Source organism: Balearica regulorum, chromosome Z (genome assembly GCF_011004875.1).
Source record: "Balearica regulorum gibbericeps isolate bBalReg1 chromosome Z, bBalReg1.pri, whole genome shotgun sequence".
NCBI classification, from domain to species: Eukaryota; Metazoa; Chordata; class Aves; order Gruiformes; family Gruidae; genus Balearica; species Balearica regulorum.
In genome coordinates this window covers 17,111,249-17,135,984 of record NC_046220.1, presented here as the reverse complement: position 1 = coordinate 17,135,984, position 24,736 = coordinate 17,111,249, and the positions used below count along the sequence as shown (strand labels likewise).

Genomic DNA, 24,736 nt, shown 5'->3' with positions numbered 1-24,736 from the left:
TAAGGAAATTAACGAGTTTCATGGATATTTTTAACTCGACTATGTATGTGCTTGAATAAGACACATCTGTGTATTCAATCTGCGTGAATATGTTATGTGTATGTATACGTATTTATGCACAGACACAAAAAATGCAAGCCACGAACAAAGTCGAAATAAATAACACCGCCCAACACTGAGTAGCGATGCATACAAAGCCATTTAATAGTTGAACACAAGGATTGCTTTTTTTAAGCCAACCGCTTTGACATTTTGTTGTTGAATAGTAACAGGTATTTCATCATGCGTAAGTAGTACGAACATTGGGTAGACGATGGAAATCGCGTAGGAAAAACAGGGGCAATGCATATTAAGAGATTCAGATTTTTAACCAAGCTCGGCCATTCGTTTTTGTTTCCAAGTGTCTGGTTTAGAGAGTCGGAAAGCTGTCTTAAATATACCGAGCTCGTTGCACAGATCGTCTGAATGAACGGGGTATCTCCAAATGTTAAAACTACGCAGTAGCTAAACGATTACCAATTGGTTTCTCACATGAGTAGCCTTCCCTAAATACATCTATACGAAATATTTGTAGTCGTTCCCAAACTGTAATCTCGATCAGTGTTAAATATTTTAAGACACTGTAATTTGGACGGGGCGTTGTGAGGAGAAGATTTGAAGATTAATTAAATTAGTAAACGAGGTGGCTAAGTTGATCGGTCTTTCAGAGAGTTATATAAAAAAATCTCAAGGTATCGCTAAAATACAAAGCCCTCAAGGATTGTGCGATAATGAATAAATTCAGTACCATCATGAATAAGACAAGCATATGATGGAGACCAAGACGGTGGCTTTCAGGGCAGTGAGCAAGCCTCTAAGGGAAACGGAGCGTTCTCAGTTCCCTAAACCGCATCAATTTAACAATAAATGGAAAGGGGAAACGACGAATTTTCTTTTTCCCCCTGGAGCACGGGAGAACCGTTTGCTGCTTGTCCTCCGCCCGCCGGGGAGCCAGCGGAGGGGGGCGGACCAGGAACGCTCCCCGCGGCCGTGTTTTGGTTTCTTCCGCTTTTTCTTGGAAAATTCAGCAGCATGCGTCGCCTCGCAGAAGCAGGGCACAGAGTGCCCGGGATATGCGGGAGGACCTCTAGGGCAGAGAGACGGAAGAAGATTCTCCCCAGCAGCCGGGCTCCCGGGAGCACCTGCCAGGTGCCTGCCGCGGACATGAGCGCAGGGGACAAGTGGAGAAGCTGTCGGCGGGGGACGGCTGCCGCCGGGGCTTCGGGCGCTGCGGCGAGGGGGGCGGGGGGGGACGGCGGACAGCGGGATGGTCTAGAGGGGAGGGGGTGGGAGGCCGGGGGGTGGGTCAGCGAGCAGCCCCCTCCGCGGCCGGCCCGTCTCCCGGTGCAGCGGCAGGGAGGGGCGGCGGGTGTCGCAGGTACCGGCCCACCGGTCCGTGAGGGCCCCCCGCCGCCACGTCGAGGGGGAGGCGGCCGCGGCCGTCGGGCAGGTCCAGGCGCGCCCCGGCGCGGTGCAGCGCCGCCAGCGTCTCCAGGAAGCCGGCGCGGGCCGCGTCGTGCGCCGGGAAGCAGCCGGTGCGCGGGTCGGGGCGGTTGGGGTCGGCTCCGCGCTGCAGCAGCAGCTCGGCCACCCGCGGGCTGCCCAGCATCATCACCTGCGGGGAGAGACAGCGTCAGCGCCGCGCCCGCCCGTCCGCGCCGCGGAGCACCGCGGCTACGGAGAGCTGGGAGGGTGGGATGGGGCGGGCGCAGCTGGGGGTTGGGGTGTCTTTTGGGCGTAATTTTCCTATGTCAGCTATTTGTAGCTGTGACCTGCATAAATGCACACGGCTGCAGTTGATGATCCTTATGGTTTCTTTCCAACTTGAGATATTCTATGACTCTATGACAAATTAAAGTATTAGCTACTATGCGTGTGATTTCCAGATTAGATACTACATATGTGTATGTTCTGTTCCACATTTTATACCATTTATATGTACCATGATATATATGGTACCTGTGGTGTGTGTGTATGTATACACACAGATACATACACATACGCACAAACATATATGCCACTTATATATACTATCTATATCCACCATTTACTAAACCATACATACATACTATGTATTCTGTGACAGCCCTTGCATTAAGCTTCCAGCCATTTAGGAGGATTTACTGATTTATCAACGAACAGCGCAGCTCGCAGCACAGCAAGCGCTGCCGGCCAAGGCAAGTGGATGTTCCGGCCCTGGCAGCGATTTAGCTCTTTTCGGTGCCCGGTGAGGATTTTCCCTCTCCTGAGTTCTGGGTCGAGCCTTTTGTCTCTCTCTCAGCTCTGGCTAAACCTGTGCTTCTTCTAACAGGAGCCAGGAAAGCTGTTGCGCGCCCAGGGGTAATGCATAAAACTTCCCTGCTGAACAATAAATGCCTCTCTGCAGCTGAACCAAAAGCAGAAATTTTTTTGCAAGGTCTGATCATGCATTATTGAATAAAACCAAAACAAAACCAACCAAATAAAAACAACAAGCAAACAAAACCAACAAACAAATAAAAACAACAAACAGACAAAAACACAATAAAATGACACTTGGGGTTTTACTTCCCGCATTTTCTGGTCATTTTCAATGGAATTTTAACCTCCATAAATTGAATCTTAACACTGTAGAAAATATCTTGAAGACAATAGGTTTTCTAATAATTTTCTCTCTTGAGAGAATTTGGCTATGGAGTACAAATATTTTGTTTTATTTATAATATAATTGCTGCAATGCTTATAAATTTCATAATTTTAAAATTCCTATAGAGGTTAAGTTTTTCAGAAAGATAGACTCCACATGTCAGAGTGGCAGCCATTTTGCAAAGTGCTGGTAAGGGAAACAGAACTTAGTTTCACTCTGAAATGAGGGGAGGAAAGAGAAAATTTTCAACGATTTGCACACCCTTTTCGTCTGGAATTTGAAACTACAACAGAAACAAAACAAATAAATTCCTCAGTACCTCTCTCAGTAACTTACTTCATGAAAATATTTCCTTTTCCACATAAAATGCAAGGACCAAAATGGCTGTTCAGCTTAGCTGGTGAATCATTAAATATATTGCTTCAAATGACAATTCAAGAAAACCTTTTATTGAAATACACAACTCCAGTTTAAATCACAGTACATTCATCGTTCAAGGAACATTTTAAAACTTTCAGCTTAAATATGTCGATTAATATAACACACTTCTAGCTCTCAGAATGCCTGGAAAGCAACGACACTACACACTGGTACTTATAATACCTATCAATGAATACTACCACTATTGATGAATAGTGAATATTAAAAATACTACTAATAATAGTGACTACTAATATATACCTAGTTTCAAGTTACAATTTCTACTCGGTGACAATTTCTAAGCTATCTTCAGTGCCGTTCTTTCACATGAGTATACTAGTAAGGGACCCCACTGCGATTTTCTTCGGGAAAAAGACCTATTAAGGCTATATTTAAAACAAACAAAAAAGAAAAGATGGTCGAAGCACAGTCAACTCCCTCAAGCCATCTGGAAGCAGATTTTGCAGTGGCACTTCCCCTTGTAAGTACCTTCTAGCATAATTCGTTTAATGCTAGCCATGTCCCTCTAAACTCCATCTAGTATTTGCAGGAGGGTGAGGGTTCAGAATAGTGCCCGCTTGAATCCAGGCAGCTGTGGCTGGAGTCCAGTTCCGATAGTAACAATAAAAATTCATTCAAAACCCAAAATCTCTCCTCCCTCCCCCCCGCCAGCGTGTCAGAGGACATCTCCCCTCACCTGTCACCCCCACTCCCCGCTGCTCCGTACCTGCAGCGGGGTCCTCCCAAAGGAGTTGGTCCCGTTGGGATCCGCGCCCGCATCCAGGAGCTTCCGCACCTCCTCGCGGTCCCCGCGGGCGGCGGCGCTGCACAGCCGGTCGCCGGAGCTGTCGCCCCGGGGAGACCCCTCCATCGCCCCCCGCCGGTACGACCCGCACGGGTGCCCCTGGCTTTCCGTCTCCCCTGGCCGGGATCTTGCTCGCCGCGGTGCCGCAGCTCCTCCTTCCCGAGGGCAGCGGCCGCCCCCGGCTCCCCCCGGGGCAGGCGGCCCCCGGTCATGTCTCTGCCTACCCCTCCCCCCGCCCCCCCCCCCCCCCCATCGCACATCCCGGGCGGGGCAGGGCCCTGCAGCATCCCCCCATCCCCGGCCCCAAGCGGGGAGGGAAGCGCAGTGCTGGCGGCTGCGGTAAAATCCGCGCACCCTCCCTGGGGGGCACGAGTGGGCGGTGGGGGGACCGCGAGGTGCCAGCAGCCTGCTCCGCAAGCTGAGAGGCGGGAGCAGCTCGGCAACCCCGTGGGGAGAGCGATTTCACAGACCCCCGAGACTATGGGACGGGTCCCGCGGGGGCTGCCTCCCTCCGGAGCGTCGTCGGTGCGGGAGAAGGAAGGGGATGGGGGCTGCGGCCCTGCGACCGCCATCCTTCCCCACATTGGGGGGGCTGTGAAGGCAGGGGAGGGTGGGCGGGGGGAGCCTTTCCAGGGCAAAGAGGGACTCTTGTGAAAGGGACGGATTTGACTTCTGCCTCCAGACGGAGGCCCTGCCCTGACCCGAGCCCCTCCGAGCGGTGGGTCTGGGGTCCGTCTCTCCGTTCCACGGCCGGGTGGGAGCGGGCGGCCCGGATGAGGAAGAGAACCGTGCCCGTTGGAAGTCTGCGATCCACCTAATGGCACCCGGCAGAAGAGGATCGCTTCACTCTGGTCCTGCGGGAGCCTTTCGCGGGCAGGGAAACCGCGGCGGGACCCAGCCGGGATAAAGGTACGACCCCCGCCCGGCAGCCAGACGCGGAGCAGAGCCTCGCCTCGCCGCTGTGAAGGTCGCCAAAAAACAAGCACCTGACTCCTCCCCCTGCTTTCCGCCCTCCCACTCATCCCTCCTGGACAAACGGCTCCCCGCTGCGGGTCCCGTGACACCCCCCACACACACGAAGCGGCTCCCCCCGTCGAGGGGAGGGGGGGATCGGCCCCAGCGCCCGCGGGGCTGCGCAGCACCCACGACCCGCGACTTGAAGGTTTTATTCCGCCACCTCGAAGGCGAAGGAGGGGGTTTAAGGCTCCTGCATTCCCGCATCGCAACGCGGAGAGAGGGACGTTTCGAAGCCACCGCCGAGGTGGCACAGTGAAGTGATCAAATAGAGAAACAGATTAAGGAAGCTTTTTAGTCTGGGGGTTGGGGGGGGGGGGGGGGGGTGGGTTTGGGGTGGTTTTTTTTTCCCTTCCCGCCCCCAATGTCAGTTCCCTAATTTTCTCGGTTTAATTGGAGAAAACCAATGCGATTGCCACAATAGCAATATTTGCCCTGCAGATGCACCTTTGTTCGCTTCGGCGTTCAACTCCTCCCCGCCGCACGGGCATACGAACAGCCCTGCGTGGCGAAAAGGGGAAAACGGCGATTTATGTCTGTATGTACGGACGGCCGAAAGGCAGAGGCATCCTTGGATGAGGAGAAATAAGCACGAATTTATCCTTGTTTAAACAAGCCAGAGGTTCACCGAAATATTCTCATTTGGGGGGCTTTCTGAGCCTCCCTTGCGAAGTTTCTGGGGAAAGTGGCATTGCAAGAGCAGGTTGTGACATTTGAAGTGGGTTTGGGTGGGGTAAGAAGCCTGCTCGGCGCATGGTGCGGAGTGCACCCCAGGGCTGGCAGACCATAAAAAATAAAAATAAAAAAATATTTTAAAAAATCAACAAATAAAGTTTAAAAGTGGATTTTTTAAAAGTCCGTAAAGTCTGAGAAATTAAGAGGAAAGGATCCCCCGCCCAACAGGCAAAGTGCCCTCAAGTGCTTAGTGCACTCTCTGCTATTAATGATAGCCATCTAGTGATAAATCCAAGGAGAAAACTTTCTTGGTTATGTGTGTCAGGTGTCTTAAAATTTCAAATCAATAGTGAGAGGCGGCAGGGTTACATATTATTGCTAATTAATCTTGCTTTCTGTGAAATAGTATTGGCAGTGGATTTTATGCATCTGTGTGTATAAGTATATGCATAGGTGTCTTTTTGTGACTATGTAAGTATAAAAAAGTTATACACTCACACGTCAATGTATTTGTAAGTGTAGATATTACTAGAGGAGTCAGAGGGCCTGTCTGCATCTCCTTCCCTGCTAAAATCCATAAAAAGCCATGAAAATGCAGAATGGCGTAAACCACAAATACAGTCCCGTGCAAACGATTACTGACCCTCCACGTCACTTATCAAGGTACTGGACAATTAAAACGATAAAATCTGAAGCTATATTATTGAAGTCATACCAATTCCGCCCCCCCCCCCCCCATGTAAATTCTATTTTACACAATTCTGGTAGCAACAAACGACCTCAGATTAATCGAAACATAACAACACACTGTCATATCTGAAGTTAGGGAAATAATAGCCGAGCCTGTGCTAATGTGTTTTGAAAACGACCCTTGTATTTCACTGGTGTGTTAGTGGGAAGGGAGGAGAAACCACCTTCTCTCCCCAGCAACCCTTACTGCAAAGATATTTTACTATTTAAAAAAAAAAAAAAGAAAAATCGATCCACGTTAAGCAATCTCCCCATCTTACGTTTCTACTCTTATTTCTTTTTAAAGTCGGTGTTCAACAATACAGATCTTTGAAGCTGAAATCAGATCCATTTTAATACTACAGTACAGCAAATTGTTCTGAGATGTTTTAGTAATAGTACAGAGGACGGAAAAGGTAATTTTCAATTACCAAAAGCAGCCATCTTACGCCCTGTTTAAGGCTTAGCAAGTACTATCCTTTCAACGATTTTTTTTTTTTTTTTAGATTTAAAATTTTTAAAAGTATTTTAAAACTTTTACGTGAGTTATTTTATTATCTAACAAGTATTTCGGTAATAAGTTTAGGGGTTAATTAAATAGTACAAAAGGACAAATTATACAGAACCTAATATTGAGATTTTCTCACCTGTAAATAGGCAAAAAAAGGCGCATGAGGGGCAGGGGTGGTGGATGGAATAGAGACGTTGCATGGAGGTAACCTGATTTACAGTTAAGGGGGGAAAAACCCAGTTGTTTGGAGTTATGCTAAAAATCAAGCAAAAACGATTCATAGAAATAGTTGAACAGTATCCTTTTACTCTTCAGCTTAAAATGTCAGAACATTTGCAAAAATAATTATCTTCATTGCACATATTGGGTAAGAACAGGAAAATCTAGTACCTTAATTTTAGACCTTTAGAAGTTGTGCCACAGAGGTTTCTTTTGAACATAAAAATGAGCAAAACAACAACAAAAAAAGCACAAATCACCAACCTGCAATAATAAAGAATAAATACTTCAGTTTCTGTTTTCTGAGTCGTATGATACAAACTTGCGCAGAGTGCATTTCTGAATTTAATATGCTGCCCTAAATAACCGTGAAAATATCCCTAGATATTTTTACATTTTTCTTAGAAACCCTCCAGAAAAATTTAGATGCGTATTTTGCGGGTCCCCCATTTTATGCAATAGAGGCATCAGAAAGTAGAACGACAAAATGGCCCTGGATAATCACCTATCAGTTTACAAAAAGTAATTGGGCTTTCATCAGGTAAAATATTCCCTTCCTTAAAAAAAAACAAATAGCAAAGCAAATGCAAAACAAACAAACACACACAAAAGGCAAAAATAAATAAAATCTCTCCCATCATCCTAACAAATAATCAGGTTTAGATGTTGCAAGAAAAATAAGTCACGGCATGGCCCGGGTGGGTAGCTGTAGGGTTACCTCTCTTAGCCAGTTTTTGAGTGTCGGTCCCCGCCTCGGACCCACTCGGGGTCCAGAAGTAGCTTTGTGGACGCTGTTCCAATGAAAGACTCACTCTAACACTGCTTGAGGAGTGTAAAAATTTTCTTTGTTCCATCTATTTAATTAAGCAATATAATTTTGAACAAAACTTGAGAATAGGACCCGTCTCCCTGAATACGAAAGGGCAAAAAGACCTCTTTTCTCTTTATTTCCAAACTTACTTTCCCCCCCTGAAATAGATTTCCATCTAATCCGAATAAGAAGACACCCTTTTCCTGCAAACTGTGGCCCGAAATACTATGGGTTCGGGGTTCGCTCCGTCCGAGCTGCCAAAATATTTCTGCATTACTTTTGTGACTGTAACGCTGTTACCTCCTATTGTGGAAGGAGCACCGTTAGGCAAAAGGGAAAACCTCATCTTTCCTTAGATCAAACACACACCCTTGTCTTACCCCTCCCTAGCCCCTTCAGAATCAGATTTTCAGCACATTTCAGTGACCATTTTAGACTTAATTGTCCTTTTAGAAGAACTCGTCTACCCGATGAAAAACTCGGGGGAAAAGAAAGAAAGAACGAAAGAAAGAAGGGGGGGGGGGAGAAAAAAAAAAGGAAAAAGAAAGAAAGAAAGAAAGAAGTAGAAAGCAGTGTTTACAGCAAGTGTGTAAATAGACAGAAAAGAAATTGCCACTCTGCCTGATCCATGAGAGGGTTTTGTCCTTGCTACAGCGAATTTACTTCGAGATGATAATCACCTTTATATTTATGTTTTGTATTTGAATTAGTGCATTTCAGGTCAGCTAGAGTTTATAGTTTCTTTTTCCCCCATTTAGTGTAAAATTAAGAATTTAGGCCTACTACAAATGCAAGAAATGAGGTATTTGAAGGTCACAAGGAAAACTGGATGCTGTTTCTGATTTATATATATATATATGTAATATATATATACACACACGCATGTGTGTGTCTATCTCTGCACATCTGATATTCAAAAAGCGCTGAAAGTGATCTAACCAGAGACTGGAGCAGGTAAACTGTGAATTGCTTTATCTCCACACTTCGAGTCCTATAGCTTGAAAGGGTTTTAATTTTTTAATATACATTTTTATATATATATATATAATCTCTAATATCTATTTTTGTAGATATTTTCAGGCAAGTTTTTCTACTTTCCTTCTCTTTTACCTCTGATCTTCTCCAGCCTGTGCCCTGGATTAGAGGAGGTTGTGTACTCCTCTAATCACTCCCTACGAGGATTTTACAGAACAATCCTCAAATATTCATCAAAATTAATATTAATTTTATTTTTCATAATGTGACTAATTATGTCTAATGACCGAGGCCTAAGCTGCGCCGCGCAGATCCATAACAATCCAATTTTGCATTCTGCAATCAGGAAAAAGTCTCTAAACCCGCCTGAACCTCGGCTGTCTCTCAAGGTCCTTTATATATGTGTATTTTAATTACTCTTTCTGACGCTACTCGGCCGCTCTGACCCTTGTTGTGCATATTTATGTAACAGCGAGGGAAGGGAAAGTAGGTTACTGTATTTCACTGTCATATACAACAGTGGAAAGTAATACACGCTCGGATAACAGTGGCCATTTTCTTTCTTCAGAGCAATAATTATGTTCCTTGTTCGCAAGGAACAGTCTGCAAATGCTGGTAAGGGGTGGTGGTGGGTTTTTTTTTTCCAAATTAGCCATAGAGAAAACGAAAATAAATGCTTCTCGGAGGGGGGGAAGAGGCAAAAATAATTTGCAGTAAGAACTTGTCGTTTCCAACTGCTTAAAAAAAAAAAAAAAGAGAGAGAGAGGGAGAAAAGAAAAAAAAATAAACCCCACGCCTGTGCAAACCTCATGTGTTCCCGGTGCAATCTGAGCATGTGGCGCGGAGAGGGCTCCGCGGCGCTGCGCGACCGGGGCCGGGCTGCCGCGGGGAGCGGGCATACCGCTCGCCCCAGGGCGATAGCCACCGCCTCCCGCTCCCGCTTCCACCGGCCCGTCGGGCCGTCTGCGACGATCGGAGCGTGTCGTATGTCCCCCCCCCGCCCCGTCCCCGCCACCCCCCGAACAGCCCCGCTCCCCGGGGGCCCTACCTGGGCCGGGGGCCCCGGCGGCGCCTCCTCCGCAGGACTAGCAGCAGAGCGAGGCGCGGCAGCCAGCGCCGCCCCAGTGCCCCGACGACGCCGCGGAGTATCCGCCAGCCCAGCGCCCGGGCCCGCCGCAGGCTGCGGGCGCGCCGAAAGCGTACGGTGCACCTTATCCGGGGGGTCATGGGTGCGGGGGAGCCCCCGGCGTGCCGCTCTAGAAATACCTCCCCGATGGGGCCCCACCGGTGAATCGGCCCTCTCACCCTCCATTCATTGGAGAGGATTTTCTTTTTTTTTTTCTTTTTCTTTCTTTCTTTTTTTTCTTTTCCGTTTGACTAATTTCGACTCCTCATTTCGCCTCACCTCCCTCCCTCCGCCCCCCCCCCCCTCCTCTGCCCTTAAACGCCTCCCATGATGATGGCTCCCGCCTAGAAAACGGGCGAAGGAGGACCGGCTGCGGGGGATGGGGACGAGGGAGGCCGTCGGCTCCTCTCCCCTCCCACCGACTCGCCCCGAGGAGCACCACCGCCAAACGGGCGTGGAGGCCGGCCAATCGCAGGGCGCTCCCCTTGCTTTCAAATAAAGCCTTGACGACATGTCCTCCCCCCCCCCCCCCCCCCGTCTGTCCTCTCCAAACATACCGCCTCCCGCTCCTTTTTTTTTTTGTTCTTTTTGAGGGGGGTGTTATTTTGCTTTTTTCTTGTTGTTTAGTGGGTTTTGGACACCGTTCCCCTCGGGACCCCCTCGGCGGGGCGGGGCTGCGGCGGCCCAGCGCACCGCGACCCCTGCCCGTCCCCCGGGGGCCGCGTTGGTGCCCCGGGGGGGCGACTAGCGGATCCCTGCCACTTTAAAAGCGCAGGCCAGTATTGGCCCGGGCAAGCAGCTATTTCCTTGTCACATGGTCATTTGAACGCGACGCGGGGCCGTTGCGTAGCGGAGCGAAAAAAAAGAAGAAAAAAAAAAAAAAAGCGGATCTTGTCTCCCCCCGCCGGTAACCGAAACGGGTAATTAACTGTTTCCTCTCCGCCGACCCTCTCCCCGGCCCTGCTCCGCCGTGCCGGACCGCTTTGTTTTCGGTTTGAAGGGTGAGATTTCTCAGCCGGGGGGCGGGCGTTGGGGAAGCAGCGGAGTAGCGCTGAAAAGCCACGAGCAACCTGCCGGCTCTCGCCTCCCGGGCCGGCTCCCGGCGCTGCCGCGGGGACCGCCGAAGGGGTGACAAACCCCCCGACAGCCGTTGCGGAGCAAGGCCCGCCGCTCGGTAGAGGATTCCTGGGCGGCGGGAGTGTGTGTGGGGGTCTCGCTCCCCTTTCTTCCCGCCCCCCTCCCTGGGAGCCTCTCTGCCCGCGCATCCCCCCTCCCAGGGTGCGGGGTACCTCCGTGCGAGGCGCGGGAAGGGTGACGGGCACAGAGGGTGTCGGTCCTGTGGGCGCATCTTCGCTCTCCTTCGGTACGACGGGGCCCTGCTCGGCGCGGCACGGCACGGCTGGACGCGGCTCGGCGCGGAGCTAGGGGGGCGCAGGGACCGCAGAGAGCCGGCGGGGAAAGCCCCGGGACGGGAAGCAGCGCGGCAGTCCTTTGGCAGGCTGGCGAGCATAAACGTATGCAACACCTCCCCATGACAAACACCTCCTTCTCTCGGCTGGACAAACTGTAATAATACCGATGTCAATAGAAGTTTCGTTCTTCTGCCCGGGCGCGGAGTAGCCCTAACAACAATGTTAATAAAGAAGTGCCTGTAATGGTTTCTCCTCGACCGAGTCCGATTTCAAGCCTAGGAAATGGGTGAGTGAAAACAGCAATTTCGAAATGAAAGCAGCTCTTCGAAAGAAGCTTTTTTTCTTTTTTTTTCTTTTTCTTTTCTCCTCTCGTGGCGACTCCTCCCCAACAGGCAAGGCACAAGTAAGATAAATGAATGCCTGCCTGGGTGCATGATGCAGGTTATCGGAGCGGTGGTGGGAAGATGTACTGACAGTTTTGGCAATAGAAACCAAATACCCACCAACGCTGAATGCATGGCCGAGCTGGGCCCGAGGAGCATCTCGCCGTGCACAGAGCGCAGATGCTGCTGCAGAGGGTTGTGCGTGTGTGCGCGTGTGTGTGTGCGCGCACATGTACTCAATTACACTTGCGATATCAAAAATAAAAAGCGCGAGTTTTTATTATAACATTAAATATAATGGTTTTAGGGCTTTCTTGAAATGTGTATTGCTGTTGCTGTTGTTAACAATTACTATTCTTCTTTTCAAGGAGAACTCCAAGCCCTGGAGCCGATATTGCTGCCAGAAGGAAAGGGGTCTGTGGAAGCTCCCGTGGCTGAGTGGGATCGTGCTGGGGACCCCATCCTCCCACAGGGTGAGCAGTCCCCACCGTGGGCCTAAGCCAGGCAGGGGCCCTGGAGCTACGGTGCGGGGCAGATTTATAGCAATTAGGCATTTAGCCTGTTATTTCCCTGCCAATTATACACATTATTATTATTGTTGTTGTTGTTGTTGTTGTTGTTGTCATCGTCGTTGTCATTATCATAATCATCATCATTATCGTTGTTGTCATCATTGTTTTTTCATAAACTGTAATGGAAATACCCAGAATTTTAAATTGAATTCTGGTTCTTAGAGAAAATGACATTTTAAAATAGGCATACTGGTCTAACTACGGTTGGAAGCACAGTTTATTAGACTCTTACTTTTCTGCAAAGAGGGTGGTCAGGGTCTTAACCTTGCCCTATATCTGTGGCTGGTCCTGGCTCTAACCTGGTTCCCTCAGGCATGAGATGCAAGCACTTGACTGCTGTGTCTCTGATGTTCTCCTTGGCTCGCTTATGGCTATGCCATGTACTAAGACAGAATACAGCACAGTTTCATCAGGTGTTATCATCGCAGATTGTGATTTTATATATTTTCTGTTTATATATATGTATAAAATTCATATTCTAGGCATACTTATACTAAACAAGCATGAATGTAGACTAAATACAACGTGAAATTTTTGTACATATTTTATATGCATATGATGTAGTTATAATTAAGCATAAGCTTATTACATATGAAAACAACAGATAAGTAAATATGTAGGCTTGATAAATAATCGTAATGTTTTTATAAATATGCATATTATGTACATTTTGATATAGGTATTACATAGATATATTGTGTACATAAACAGCAAAATACATATTTATAGTGTGCCAACTCATACAAAGTAATTATAAAGCACACAAGGTAGGAAATTATGTCGTAATAATTTACTTATTCCAATACGTTATATAAAAGTATATATGTTATTTTTAAGGTTTATGTATGAAATATCTAAGACGCGGACAATCAGTAGGACTGCAAAATGAAGAGAATCCCCCCCCGCCTTTAGTTCCTTACAGGTAGCCCTGCAAAGTGCCCAGGATTTGCACTGGGAAAGGAGACCAGAGCTCTCCCACTACACGCCTTGCTTCCCCTGCTCTGTTCGTAACGCCCGTGGGCGTGTGGGCACAGCCCCGCGTGGGGTCCGGGGAAGGAGGCAGGGTCTCCCACTCGTGCCGCGGGAGCGGCGCCAGCCGCACAGGCTGGAAGCGCCGTCCTTGCCGGTCCCCGTTTGGGATCCGCCGCGGCGGGAGCGGGTCTCCCCGACCGTCTGCTTCCCCTTGGCGGAAGCTGGGCTGCCGTTACGGCTTTACTGTGGGATGCTTCACACTCAGCTTCCCCGCGCCGGGGCAGTCAGTCAAAGAGGGATCAGCTCTCACGTAATTAACGTACCCGCCGCGCCCGTTTCTCCTGCAGCAGCACAGCCGTTACAACTACTTGCAGTTACAACAGCTAGTTTGTTTCTTTACCAAACATGCCACCTTCGAGCAGCTTGGGAAACCCTGGGGCCGAGCTTGGAGGTACGATTTTTAATTTTTAGTTCCATGCTACCTTCATTTTGCAATCGTCACGATTTCTTCAAAATACTGTTAAACTCACAGTCACTCAGGGAAGGTCACCTGCAAGTTGGTAAAACACCTATTACTTCAAATGAGGGCGGTATCGGGCTTGCAGAGACACAATTCGCTCTTTATTTTTTCCTTCCAGGTCCCATGTTTACAACCTTCATGAGAAGAGCCACGGATGCGCCACGGGCTCATGCACGGACATGCACAGCATCTTACGTGGTTTTAAGCAGGTATTTGCCAAAGCCGCAGTCGCACCAGGAAGCCTCAATTCGCTGCTGTCCCGGCCGGTTTTGCTAGGGAGAGGCAGAGATTGGTTTCAGCGCCCCTTGAGTCCGATTTAAGTCGAGAGTGAAATCAAACGGGGAGCAGTCGGCCCGGGCTCGGGAGGCCCTCTCGTCCCCTTCAGACGGAGGGCTGGGAAGTGCCAGCGGGGAGCCTCGGGAAGGAAGGTAAACAGAAAGCCCAGACACGACCTTGACAAAACAAGAAGGGTTTATTGTGCCATCTCCGTGAGAGGGTTTTCCTTCGTAATTATTTCTCTTCACAGTGTTTGGACTCTAGCGTGAAAAAAAACGGGTGCGTGGAGGGTTTCTAGTGCAAGATAACATATGGACACGTGCAAAGTATAGCGTACAAAACAATACATATCTTGCCGGTGCTTCGTGCATCCAAACAGTGAGACGCGATCCCGGGATTATTTACAACGCGTGAGTGCTGCTCGACTTCGTGTCTACCGAGTCGGGCGCGGGTAATAAATTAGGGGTGCGGGTCGCCCAGGAGGAGGCTAGGCGCGGGGCGGCGGGTGTCGCAGGTACCGGCCCACCGGTCCGTGAGGGCCCCCCGCCGCCACGTCGAGGGGGAGGCGGCCGCGGCCGTCGGGCAGGTCCAGGCGCGCCCCGGCGCGGTGCAGCGCCGCCAGCGTCTCCAGGAAGCCGGCGCGGGCCGCGTCGTGCGCCGGGAAGCAGCCGGTGCGCGGGTCGGGGCGGTTGGGGTCGGCTCCGCGCTGCAGCAGCAGCTCGGCCACCCGCGGGCTGCCCAGCATCATCACCTGCGGGGAGAGACAGCGTCAGCGCCGCGCCCGCCCCGCTCAGGCTCTCTCGTTCAGCCCCGCAGGAGCGGGGATCGCCCGCGGAAAGGAGCGGAAAATCCGTGGGTGAGGCCTAGAGATCGACTCCGGAGGTGCCACGAACGGTGGAGAGCACAGACCCGGCGGGAGCGATGCGCAGCCCGGGAAACCCTCATTTTCCGCGCCGCGGGACACGGCGGGGCAGGTGGGGCAATGCGGCGCGGAAGCACCGTCGGGGCCGAGGCGTGCGGGGCCGCACCGGGGCTGCTCCACAACAGGAACCGGCAGGGCGGCGGCAGGCGCGGGGCGGAGAGACCGGGGAAGGGTTCGCCCCTCTCCCGGCGCACCTCCGCAAGAACCGAGGGCAAGTCCCGAGCCGCTTTGCAACGGCGACCGCGGAACTGTTCCGGTGGAGCGGCTCCCGGGGCTGTCGCCGTCCCCCTCGCACCCGGGACGCTTTTCCAGGAGGTCCTTGGCAAGGGGACACTCGTGTGCAGGAAACCTGCCCTTCCTGCAGCGCGGCGCCCACGCTTCCCTCGGCCTCAGGACAGACTGAAAACGCACATTTAGCCTGACCTCCCTGCCCAATGCAGCACCAAAATGCCCGGGAGGCCTCGCCTTCGGGGTCTCCGTTTTTTAAGCTGCGTTTCCCCCCAGCGCACCAGGTAGTGCGTTCAGCACACGGTCTAAATCCCTGGCACGCAAAGGTGCAGAAAAAAAAAAAAAAAAACCAACATGTCGGAGGAGGGCAACAGATACCTGTTTCGAGTGAAATGCTGCACCGACATTTTGTAGGAGAGAGTTTCGCAAGCACTGTCTGCAAAACTTAAATACAGCTTCTCAGATTATTCCAGTTTCGTTTTATTTTGAAAATTTAAGATGAAGCTGGCTAGAGCTACCTCGGAAATTAACTCAGCTTTATAAATCGAGTATCTACTAGTCTTCCGGGCCCTACATCTATCTATATGTTCATGCGACTGCAAAATGTGGGCAGACTGAGCCCCTCTGGGACTGCTAGCTGTGTACCTGCAGGATCTGCTGGGCAAGGCTATCGCAGCTGCATGTTTCTGCTCGTACGGGTCAGTGAGTATATCGTGAGGATCACTGAATATACTTTTTTCATGGGAGAGAAGAGGAAAAATACGAATAGATGTATACAGCCGGAGACGAGGTAAGACGAAAGGGAGAGGAGAGGGAAAATACTAATAGATGTCTGAAGCAGGAGACGTTTGACGAAAGGGTAATTCTTTCTGAAAAGGTGACTTGTTACTTTTTATTGCACGTTTATTGCGATATGAGCATTAAAGTTCTCGGGTTTGAGTCATCCTATCTCAGTTGGTTAAAATAAACTCATGGGTTGCTAAGACTAAAACCTCTCTGTTGCGGCCGTCATAGACTTTCGCCTTTCCAGAAAGGCGAGAAGAACCGCTGCGCCGCGCCGCTTCGACAGCAGCCGAGCGCAGTACTCGGCGGGCGGCCGGCCGGCGCTAGCAGGCTGCCCCGGTGCTACCGCCGCTGCTTCTCGGGCACGGAGGGGCCGCTGTCCCTAACCCGCCCCACCCCCCCCACCCCCCCCCCGCCTCCTCAGCCTCCCTACCTGGATGGGGGTCCGGCCGTAAGAGTTGACGGCGTTGGGGTCCGCCGCGCCGTCCAGCAGCTCCCTCAAGCGCTGCAGGTCGCCGCGGGCGGCGGCGTTGGCCAGCTCGTCCGCCGCAGCGACGCCCGTCCGCCGCGCCATGCCCCTGCCCGCCCCGGCCTCACACGGCCGGCGGCCGGGCGCCGCGGAGCGCTGCAGTCGCCGCTCGGCCGCCCCGCTCTGCCCGGGGCTGGCGGCGATGGCGGCCCGCGGGGGGCGCCCTACCCATCAGAGCGCCCGGCCCCGCCGCTCCACGCCCCCGGCAGCCCTCGGCACCCCGGGCAGCGCGACCTGGCCCCGGCCCGGAGGTGTCTGCGCGGTGCCGTCGCCGGGGCCGCCTTCACCTGCGAGGGCGCGGCGGAGCCGTCCGGAGCTTGTTTTCCCCGCACAGCTGGTGCCGCTCCGCCCCGGACCGCTCCGGCCCGGCCCTGCGGGCCCCGCCTCGCCCGTGCGCCTTTGTCACCGTCACCGCGGCAGGGCGCAGCGGCCGCGGCCGGCCCCCGGCCTTGCCCCGGGGCGGAGCGCCTTGCGCTACCATCTGAGGGCCGGGAGGGCCGGGCTCCCGGGAGAGCGTCCGGCGGCGGGGCGGCCTCTCCAATATTTTTTATTTTATTTATTCCCCCCCCCCCCCCCCCAGCTCCCTCTTAAGGGCAGTAGCGTGTTAACCTGCGCCTGATCGACCCGGTAGAAGAGGCCGGAGGGAAGGGTAGGAGCAAAGGGAGCAAAACGCTTTATTTAACGAGAGCGGGATTTAAGGACGAGAGTTGACGGGGGACCGCGGGCCTGGTGTTAACGGGGCCTCACTCTCCGGGCACCCACCGGCACCAGGGGCGCAGGAGGCAGTGGTGGCCGCCCTTCTTCACCTTCTCGTAGGGTGAACTGCGAGTTCTTCCGAGCTCTTTCAGCTGGCACAGACACTTAGTAATAGACAATGCGCACAGCGCCGCAGACAGCCTGCCCGGAGATACGAACCGCGACAGCGACGTCTCCACCCTCCGTCTGAACCGGCTGGGGTTTTTTTTGTTTGTTTGTTTTTTTAAATAAAATAATGCACCAAGTCGAGACTTTGAACCTTTCCTCCAAAGGCCACAGCGGACGGGCAAGCTCTCTTTCGGCATGACAAGGCGTTTGCGCTGCTCTAACGCCGCCCGGCGGGGACCCAGCCCCGGGGGGGAGCGGCGGGTGGGGGCGGGATGCGGCGGGGCGGGGCCGCGGGGCGGAGGGGGGTGCGGGGAGGCGGCAGCACCACGGACAGCTCCCCCCCCCCGCCGCCGGCCGCGCCGCGCCACCGCCCCGAGCTGCCCGCCGGGACGGGAGACCCCCCACGCCGCCGCCCCCGTGCTGACCACCGGCTTTTGTCATCCACCGCTCCGGGGGAAAAAACGGCCCGGAGCTGACAGAAAAAAAAATATATCCTTTGCTGAACCCACCGAACCACTGCATTGGTGAAGTGCGGTGGCGGGCGAGCTTCCTCTTCATCCTAAAGGTTGCTTTGTGAATCGCACTGTACTACCAATAAATGTGGTTTACAAAGGGACTTAAAGGTTTCTTGGGTCTTACTGCGCACAGTGTTGTGCAAAGACTCAGAGGAAGTAAGAGCTCACTTTTTCATTCAGGTACGTTTCACAATGTTGCTTCTTGAGGTTTGTAAGTGCCCTTGCGTCTTTCACTGTGAAGTGTCCATAAAGTCACCCATTTCCTCACCTTAGTGCATGGATGCAACCTTTGTGAGATACACAGGATCTCTAAGTTTGTAATCATAATTCTACTCCATATCGCCATTCTCTGCTTTTTAATCCTTTGGCAATTATGCTGCCCACTTCTTTACCTGCATCTTTATCTGAAGCAATTAATACACACTATCAAAACAATGAAATAATTTTCTTGGCATTATACTTCAGAAAGGCACAGCTAGACTACCAAAAAAGCTCTCTATTTGCAGTGCTAAATGGTGCAAGCCATTTACATCAGCAGCAAACACAAAAATGCTAACAGGCGTGACCAGTGAAGACTGTCTATATAAAGTGACTAAGTTTGTGGGTTTATTTGCAACACTTGGGATGTTCCTATAATCAAATTAGCCTAGTGCCAGATTTTGCTTCTTCACTCACACTGCCTACTATTTCTATACTCAGATATGTAAAAATGTGTGGAGTGCCACTCATGATAAAGAGTTTCTTCATATAAATAGTTGCATCTGGTTAAGTAATTGAGCATTTATACACAGTCTGGTGATTTCCTAGTGTTCTGTGGGGTTTGTTTATTTGTTTCTTTTTTCTTTTCTCTCTTTCTTTATTAATGAATTTGCTATTCAAGCACTGAATGCCATAAAAATGAGAAAATAAAGATATTTCAGACCTCTGTATTAAAAAAAAGGAAATAAGAGGAAGAGTTAAATCTATATGCCCTGGTGTGTAGACCACTGTACAGCAGAAACACTCCAGTAGTGAAAGGTATACTTTCAGTTCAGTAGAGATAGTATATTGATCCTGATTCTCAGCTACAGGACAGCCATACACTAGTGATAGAAAAAGGATTCTGACAGGGCTTTGGTGCCAATGATATATCCATAAGGTAAAAAAAAGCAGTCCAGGTCTGCTGGAATTGTGTGAAAGTTTTAAGCAGGGCATGTTATTTTAACAAACAAACCTGTGTTGGTTTTGCGTGGCAAGGTTTTGGTAGCGGGGGGAGGCTACAGGGGTGGCTTCTGTGAGAAGCTGCTAGAAGCTTCCCCTGTGTCTGACAGAGCCAATGCCAGCCGGCTACAAGACGGACCTGCCGCTGGCCAAGGCTGAGCCCATCAGCGCCTCTGTGATAACATATTTAAGAAAGAGAAAAACAGGGAGAGTTTTTGCAGGCGGAGAGAGGAGTGAGAAGATGTAAGAAACTCTGCAGACACCAAGGTCAGTGCAGAAGGAGGGGGAGGAGGTGCTCCAGGCACCAGAGCAGAGATTCCCCCTGCAGCCCCTGGAGAAGACCATGGTGAGGCAGGCTGTCCCCCTGCAGCCCATGGAGGAAGGATGAGGGGGTGTAGAGATTCCACCTGCAGCCCATGGAGGACCCCACGCCGGAGCAGGTGGCGGCACCTGAAGGAGGCTGTGGCCCATGGGAAGCCCATGCTGGACCAAGTCCCTGGCCAGACCGGTAGACCCATGGAGAGAGGAGCCTATGCCAGAGCAGGTTTGCTGGCAGGACTTGTGACCCCGTGGGGGACCCACGCTGGAGCAGTTTGCTCCTGAAGGTCTGCATCCCATGGAAGAGACCCACGCTGGAGCAGTTCGTGAAGGACTGTAGCCTGTGGGAGAGACTCACGTCGGAGAAGTTCATGAAGGACTGTCTCCTGTGAGAGGGACTCCATGTTGGAGCAGGGGAATGATGAGAGGAGCCCTCCCCCTGAGGAGGAAGAAGCGGCAGAAACACCGTGTGATGAACTGACCGTAACCCCCATTCCCCGTCCCCCTGTGCCGCTGGGTGGGCAGAGGTTGAAGCCGGGAGTGAAGTTGGGCCCGGGAAGATGGGAGGGGTGGGGGGAGGTGTTTTAAGATTTGATTTTATTTCTCATTCCTCTACTCTGTTTTGCTTGGTAAAAATTAGATGAATTCCCTCTCTCAGTTCAGTCTGTTTTGCTCGTGACGATACTTAGTGAGTGATCTCTCCCTGTCCTTATCTTGACCCACAAGCGTTTCATTGTACCTTTTCTCCCCTGTCTGGTGAATGAGGGCAGCGATAGAGCGGCTCTGGTGGGCACCTGGCCCCCAGCCAGGGTCAACCCACCACAAAACCCCATGAAAATCATATCTAAAGAAACATAGGCTTTCTACTCATTTGTTCAACTCACCTATTACTGCAAGGCTATGTGGTAAATAAAATACCTAAACCCCAAAATATTACTTCATACTGCTTTCAGAAGAAGCTAGCATTTCTTACAAACCTCAAGAAGTTACATTGTCAAGCACTACAATGATACTGATTTCTACAGTCAAAAGGAAAAAAAAAGAGAAATATCAAGAGATTCAGGAAGATAATTGTTAGTATGCATAATGTGTAATCAGCTCAATATTACTCAAAACCAGCTTACCACAAAGGAAAATGTTACTCACAGCAGATTTTCTTAGTTTTCATTGATTTGACTCCAGAGAAATTTAAGTAAGTTTTTCCAAAACATTGTTTTGTAATTAGTCCAAACTGCCACAATGAAATGTAATTTAGTACAGGTTAAAGAGCTTTGGATTTTGAAAAATCTGTCAATAATTTTTTTCTGCAGAATAATCTTAATATATCACGTTCTGATAAAGTAGGTGCAGATGTGAGTAAAAATCCCCATCGTCAGTTATGTTACTGCTTTCACTAGGGAGAACACACATCATTGACTCCTGTAGGAAATCACCAGGGATGTTTGCCAAGAAGAATGGAGTATCATAACAGGAATATTTGGCGGCACAGTGGTAAGGATTTGAAAACAAAATAAAATCATAAAAACAAACGAAACAAGGAGGAAGGTTTTAAAATCCTCAAGCTGGGCAATAACATGACTGCAAGAGCAGTGAGCTTCCAGTCTCCAAGAACGTCAGCTGTTCACAGGCCAGTTCTCCTACGGACTGCACCTGAAAGTAGTTAAGTGCCAGCTCTGGCAGTCTGCCTACCTGTAAGAGAAATGTGACAATTCTGTGCTCCCCTCAGATACTAATTGCCAAATCAGGGAGAATTAACCTTAGCAGGGGAGAATCTGGCTTTGTGAAAAAGTCTGTTTCTTCCTCAATTTCTTGTGCTTGATCTGGCAAGAAATTAGGCTAGTTATCACTGGACAGGAAAAGAAGTTATTGGCAGGTTTGTCACAGATGTTTTTTCCTTCCTGCTAACACCCTTTAGGGAGTTATGTTTGGAGTAGGAGGTTCTGTTCTTCTCTCAGTTGGGTCTCTTTCTTTGGGAAGGAGGAAGGTAGACAGCGCTGGTGACCTAACATTCCTTGCACAGATCAAAATAAATATACAAATAAATCAGAAAAACATGCTGGTTTTGGATTTCTTTCAAGTGGAAGTATAAGCACTAACTCAAATTTATTTGTGTCTCTTTTCAATAGTACTGACACTATTTTGGAAGTGGACTTTCTCTTTTTTACCCCATTGTTCTTTATGTATTCCTTCAAACAATGTGGACATGAGCACTACAAAACACTGTATAGACACACTTCTGGCAATTTGATGGCTGTTGCCTAGTTGTAATTGCAATGAGTTCTCTGTGTGCACTGTTATTCTCATTGGAGGTGTTAGCATTAGAGATTCAGTGAGAGAGACCTTGAAACTTGCTTCTATGTTTGGTTACCATGTTGGAGATGCCATTTGCTTCTTTGGGGGTCTTTGACAAAATATTCTCCAAGAATAGCTGAATCAGTGGTAGAGGAAGCACTCAAACTAGGAAACAAATCAATGGCTTTTTTTTATGTCAGAGAGCTGTAAGCTACCAAAACGTAAGCAGATGTTACCAGACTATCTTCTCTGTAAGCTATCCTCATTTTGTTATTTTGGATTTAGTTTTGTTCCACCAGAGTTTCCTGATACATAGATGGCCCAAAGGTTTGGTACTGTGTTTTGTACTATGGAAGTGCTGATAAACCACAGCATCAGAAAATGTGCCATCTAGATCTATTTTTTTTATTTTTATTTATTTTTTTATTTTTTATTTTAGATGCCTCCATATCCAAAGATTTAGCTGACTATGGAGAAAGACATGAATGCAGAATCCAGGACACATTCTCCGGTTCACAGAGTCTAGCACAGCCCCAGCTTGCTTTTGTGACATCTGTGTAGCAAAACAACTTGGAATCTAAGAAACAATTCTCATGTCGCCATCACAGCGCTGAGCAAATCACTCTGTGTCTCTGGCTCACATACATAGGTAAGGATTGTGCTCATAGGCCTGTGGGACAGCAGGAGAAAGGCTAGTGAGTTTGAGATGTGTTTTCAACATACAAAGTTAAATGGTAAAAACTACTGTGCACCCTGTCCATCGGCTTTGTGATTCTGCAGTTGCAAGGAACTGTCATCTTTGGAGTGTCTGACCAGAGGGTGAGTCAGGTAAAGTGCTGCCTGAGAGCTAAGCAGTGCTTAACATGTTAGGCAGACGTCAGACATCTTCCACAATCAATGACTATGTTACTGAATCACATAAAATTCACAATAAGCAGGTCTTTAATTAAACATTTAATCCAGTCCTCAAGTGTATGTATGTAGATTTATATTGTTAATGACAACTCTTCTGCTTAAGCTGCAATGCATCTACCAGATTGAATTGGAGAATCAGTCACATTGTGCTGATTTTTTCTATTTTGATCAAGAGTGCAGTGGTTGAGTTTAGCTGCTAAAAGCTATTGACTATCTCACTACAGTTTAGCTGCATATAAAGACATGCTGAGAATATGTAGGTTCAATTTCATCTTGTAGTAAATTACCCTTATTGATTGCTCTATCTCTGTAACTATGTAGTTATATCTTCACAGGGAACAGAAAAGATTTCCTACTTACAGCCAACTCATATTCTCAAGGATATGAATTATTCCAAACAGGTTTGGGGGCTTGGAGGTGCTGCAATTTAATGCATTATTTCAACATACAGATATCTTGGAATATGAAATTTTGATTTACCTGAGCCCATGGGTGTCAAGGACTAATTACTTTTTCCAATGTTTATTCAGACCTCTTGTCCACTGATTGAGATTTGCTAGCTGAGAGCTTAGTGAATGTTTCTGAATTTTTCATTTGGCAGCTGTGCCTGCCCTACCTTTAAGTAAGGAACACATGAAGGATGTCAAGACTTTTTTTTTTAAAAGCTGACCTGAAAAGAATTCATATTAAATTAGTTTTGTCTTGCTTTTTTAAAGTCCACGAAGTTTTATGAAAAAGTATTAGAAGTTTTCTTTCTCTGCATCCCACTCTCTTTTGTAGATCGTCTTGAAAATTAGTTGTTAGGAATACCAAACCTGATCTTCCCAAGCTGGCTGGCAGACTACTGAGGATATGAGTCGTCTGTATACTGTTAGTCCAGCTATTGTAAAGCCCAAGCAATGAGTTACCATATAACACGCTTTAAATTATCACACCATTAAACATTTTGGCTTGTCAAACACTCAAACATCTTTAGCTTGTCTATTAATTATATCAGTTCCCAGGGTTGTCTTTTCAAATCTATTGCAAAAAGCTAAGATCTTCCTTTTACCTAATTGCGTAAACCCTGAAACTGGGACTATCAAAAAAGCAGGAAACAGGATAATATCACTCCCTGGACTGGCCATACCAAAGTACTTAAAAATTAATCCCAATGGAGGAGTAACGGTTTGACTCCAATCACAGCATTCTTTCTCCAGAGCATTCATTAAATGCTAGAAGTAAGTGTTTAGTGGAAAACTAGAATAATATTTTCAATTCTTCAAGCAGTTTCTTTCCAAATGTTGAACTTCCAGTTCTTTGCCTCTTGGCATGTTGTAATTTCCCTCATTCTCCATGCTTCATACAGCCTTCCAAAATAAAGGAGATATGCACTCTGAAAAGTCATTGGAAAGTAACTAACTTTCCAACTTTACCTGATGTCTTTTAAACATCAGAAATAAGTCTGCCCACTGGCTTTGTCTTTTGCTATTTGTCATTCAAAGCCCTTTTGCAATGGCTAGAAGGTGAAAACATGGAGACGCAGCTGATGTCTTAGGCTTTGGTCAAACCCCACTGTTAGGCAGGCAGAAGCATAGGTTTCTGTGCTGCAGAAGGGACGGTACAGGAGAGAAAAAAACATAGGGTGAAGTTTTAGTTCCTGTCTAGCTTGCATTCCACTTTGCAATAGAGACTATTTTTCTCTTTCTTAATACATTTGTTAAAAACTGTGTATTATAGCTGCAGGATATGCTGCCAAAACTAGCAGTAGGCAGCTCTAGAGGCAGAGTGAAGGGCAGAAGGATGATTTTTGAGTCTGAGCCTGAATTGAAGCCAAAACTGTGGGGGAGGGGAACCTAGTAAATCTGGTTGAAGGTATTGAGTATTTCTGCATTACTGATGATGGGATGGTGTTGGGCATTTGGATTCCTTTACTATCCTGTGTTTTTATATACAGTAGCCTCCCCAATGAGACCCATTATCCGGTTAACTTGTTTGCAAAGTGTTTACACAAGTAAAATAAGCTTCAATAAAATGTTGAGTGCATATTACGTGTGCAGTGTCTGTCCATGCAACATGTGCTTTGTAGAGTTCATACTTACTGCT

The 24,736-nt window shown here is 49.0% G+C and overlaps 2 protein-coding genes and 1 long non-coding RNA gene across 5 annotated transcripts; 1 reads left to right on the top strand and 2 right to left on the bottom strand.

Moving 5' to 3' along the window:
• Positions 1-387: 387 nt before the first annotated feature.
• On the bottom strand, positions 388-10,342 carry LOC142599398 (cyclin-dependent kinase 4 inhibitor B-like). Of its 2 annotated transcripts, none has more exons than XM_075739540.1 (2): positions 9,873-10,342; positions 388-1,654 (listed from the first exon to the last, which is right to left on the bottom strand). In XM_075739540.1, the coding sequence occupies exons 1-2, from the start codon at positions 10,134-10,136 to the stop codon at positions 1,346-1,348; spliced, it is 573 nt and encodes a 190-aa protein (XP_075595655.1). In that variant the 5' UTR covers positions 10,137-10,342; the 3' UTR covers positions 388-1,345. The 2 variants fall into 2 exon arrangements, with proteins under 2 accessions (XP_075595655.1, XP_075595656.1); XM_075739541.1 differs by lacking the exon at positions 9,873-10,342 and adding an exon at positions 3,813-4,080.
• A 112-nt stretch (positions 10,343-10,454) lies between these two features.
• Positions 10,455-22,695, top strand: LOC142599400 (uncharacterized). 2 transcript variants are annotated; one of them, XR_012832953.1, is made up of 4 exons: positions 10,455-11,652; positions 12,117-12,218; positions 13,928-15,059; positions 22,176-22,695. It is a non-coding gene; the product is annotated as an uncharacterized LOC142599400 (long non-coding RNA). The 2 variants fall into 2 exon arrangements; XR_012832952.1 differs by lacking the exon at positions 22,176-22,695 and having other exon boundaries at positions 13,928-16,045.
• On the bottom strand, positions 14,263-17,019 carry LOC142599399 (cyclin-dependent kinase 4 inhibitor B-like). The gene is made up of 2 exons (XM_075739542.1): positions 16,452-17,019; positions 14,263-14,836 (listed from the first exon to the last, which is right to left on the bottom strand). The coding sequence occupies exons 1-2, from the start codon at positions 16,590-16,592 to the stop codon at positions 14,573-14,575; spliced, it is 405 nt and encodes a 134-aa protein (XP_075595657.1). The 5' UTR covers positions 16,593-17,019; the 3' UTR covers positions 14,263-14,572.
• Positions 22,696-24,736: the final 2,041 nt, after the last annotated feature.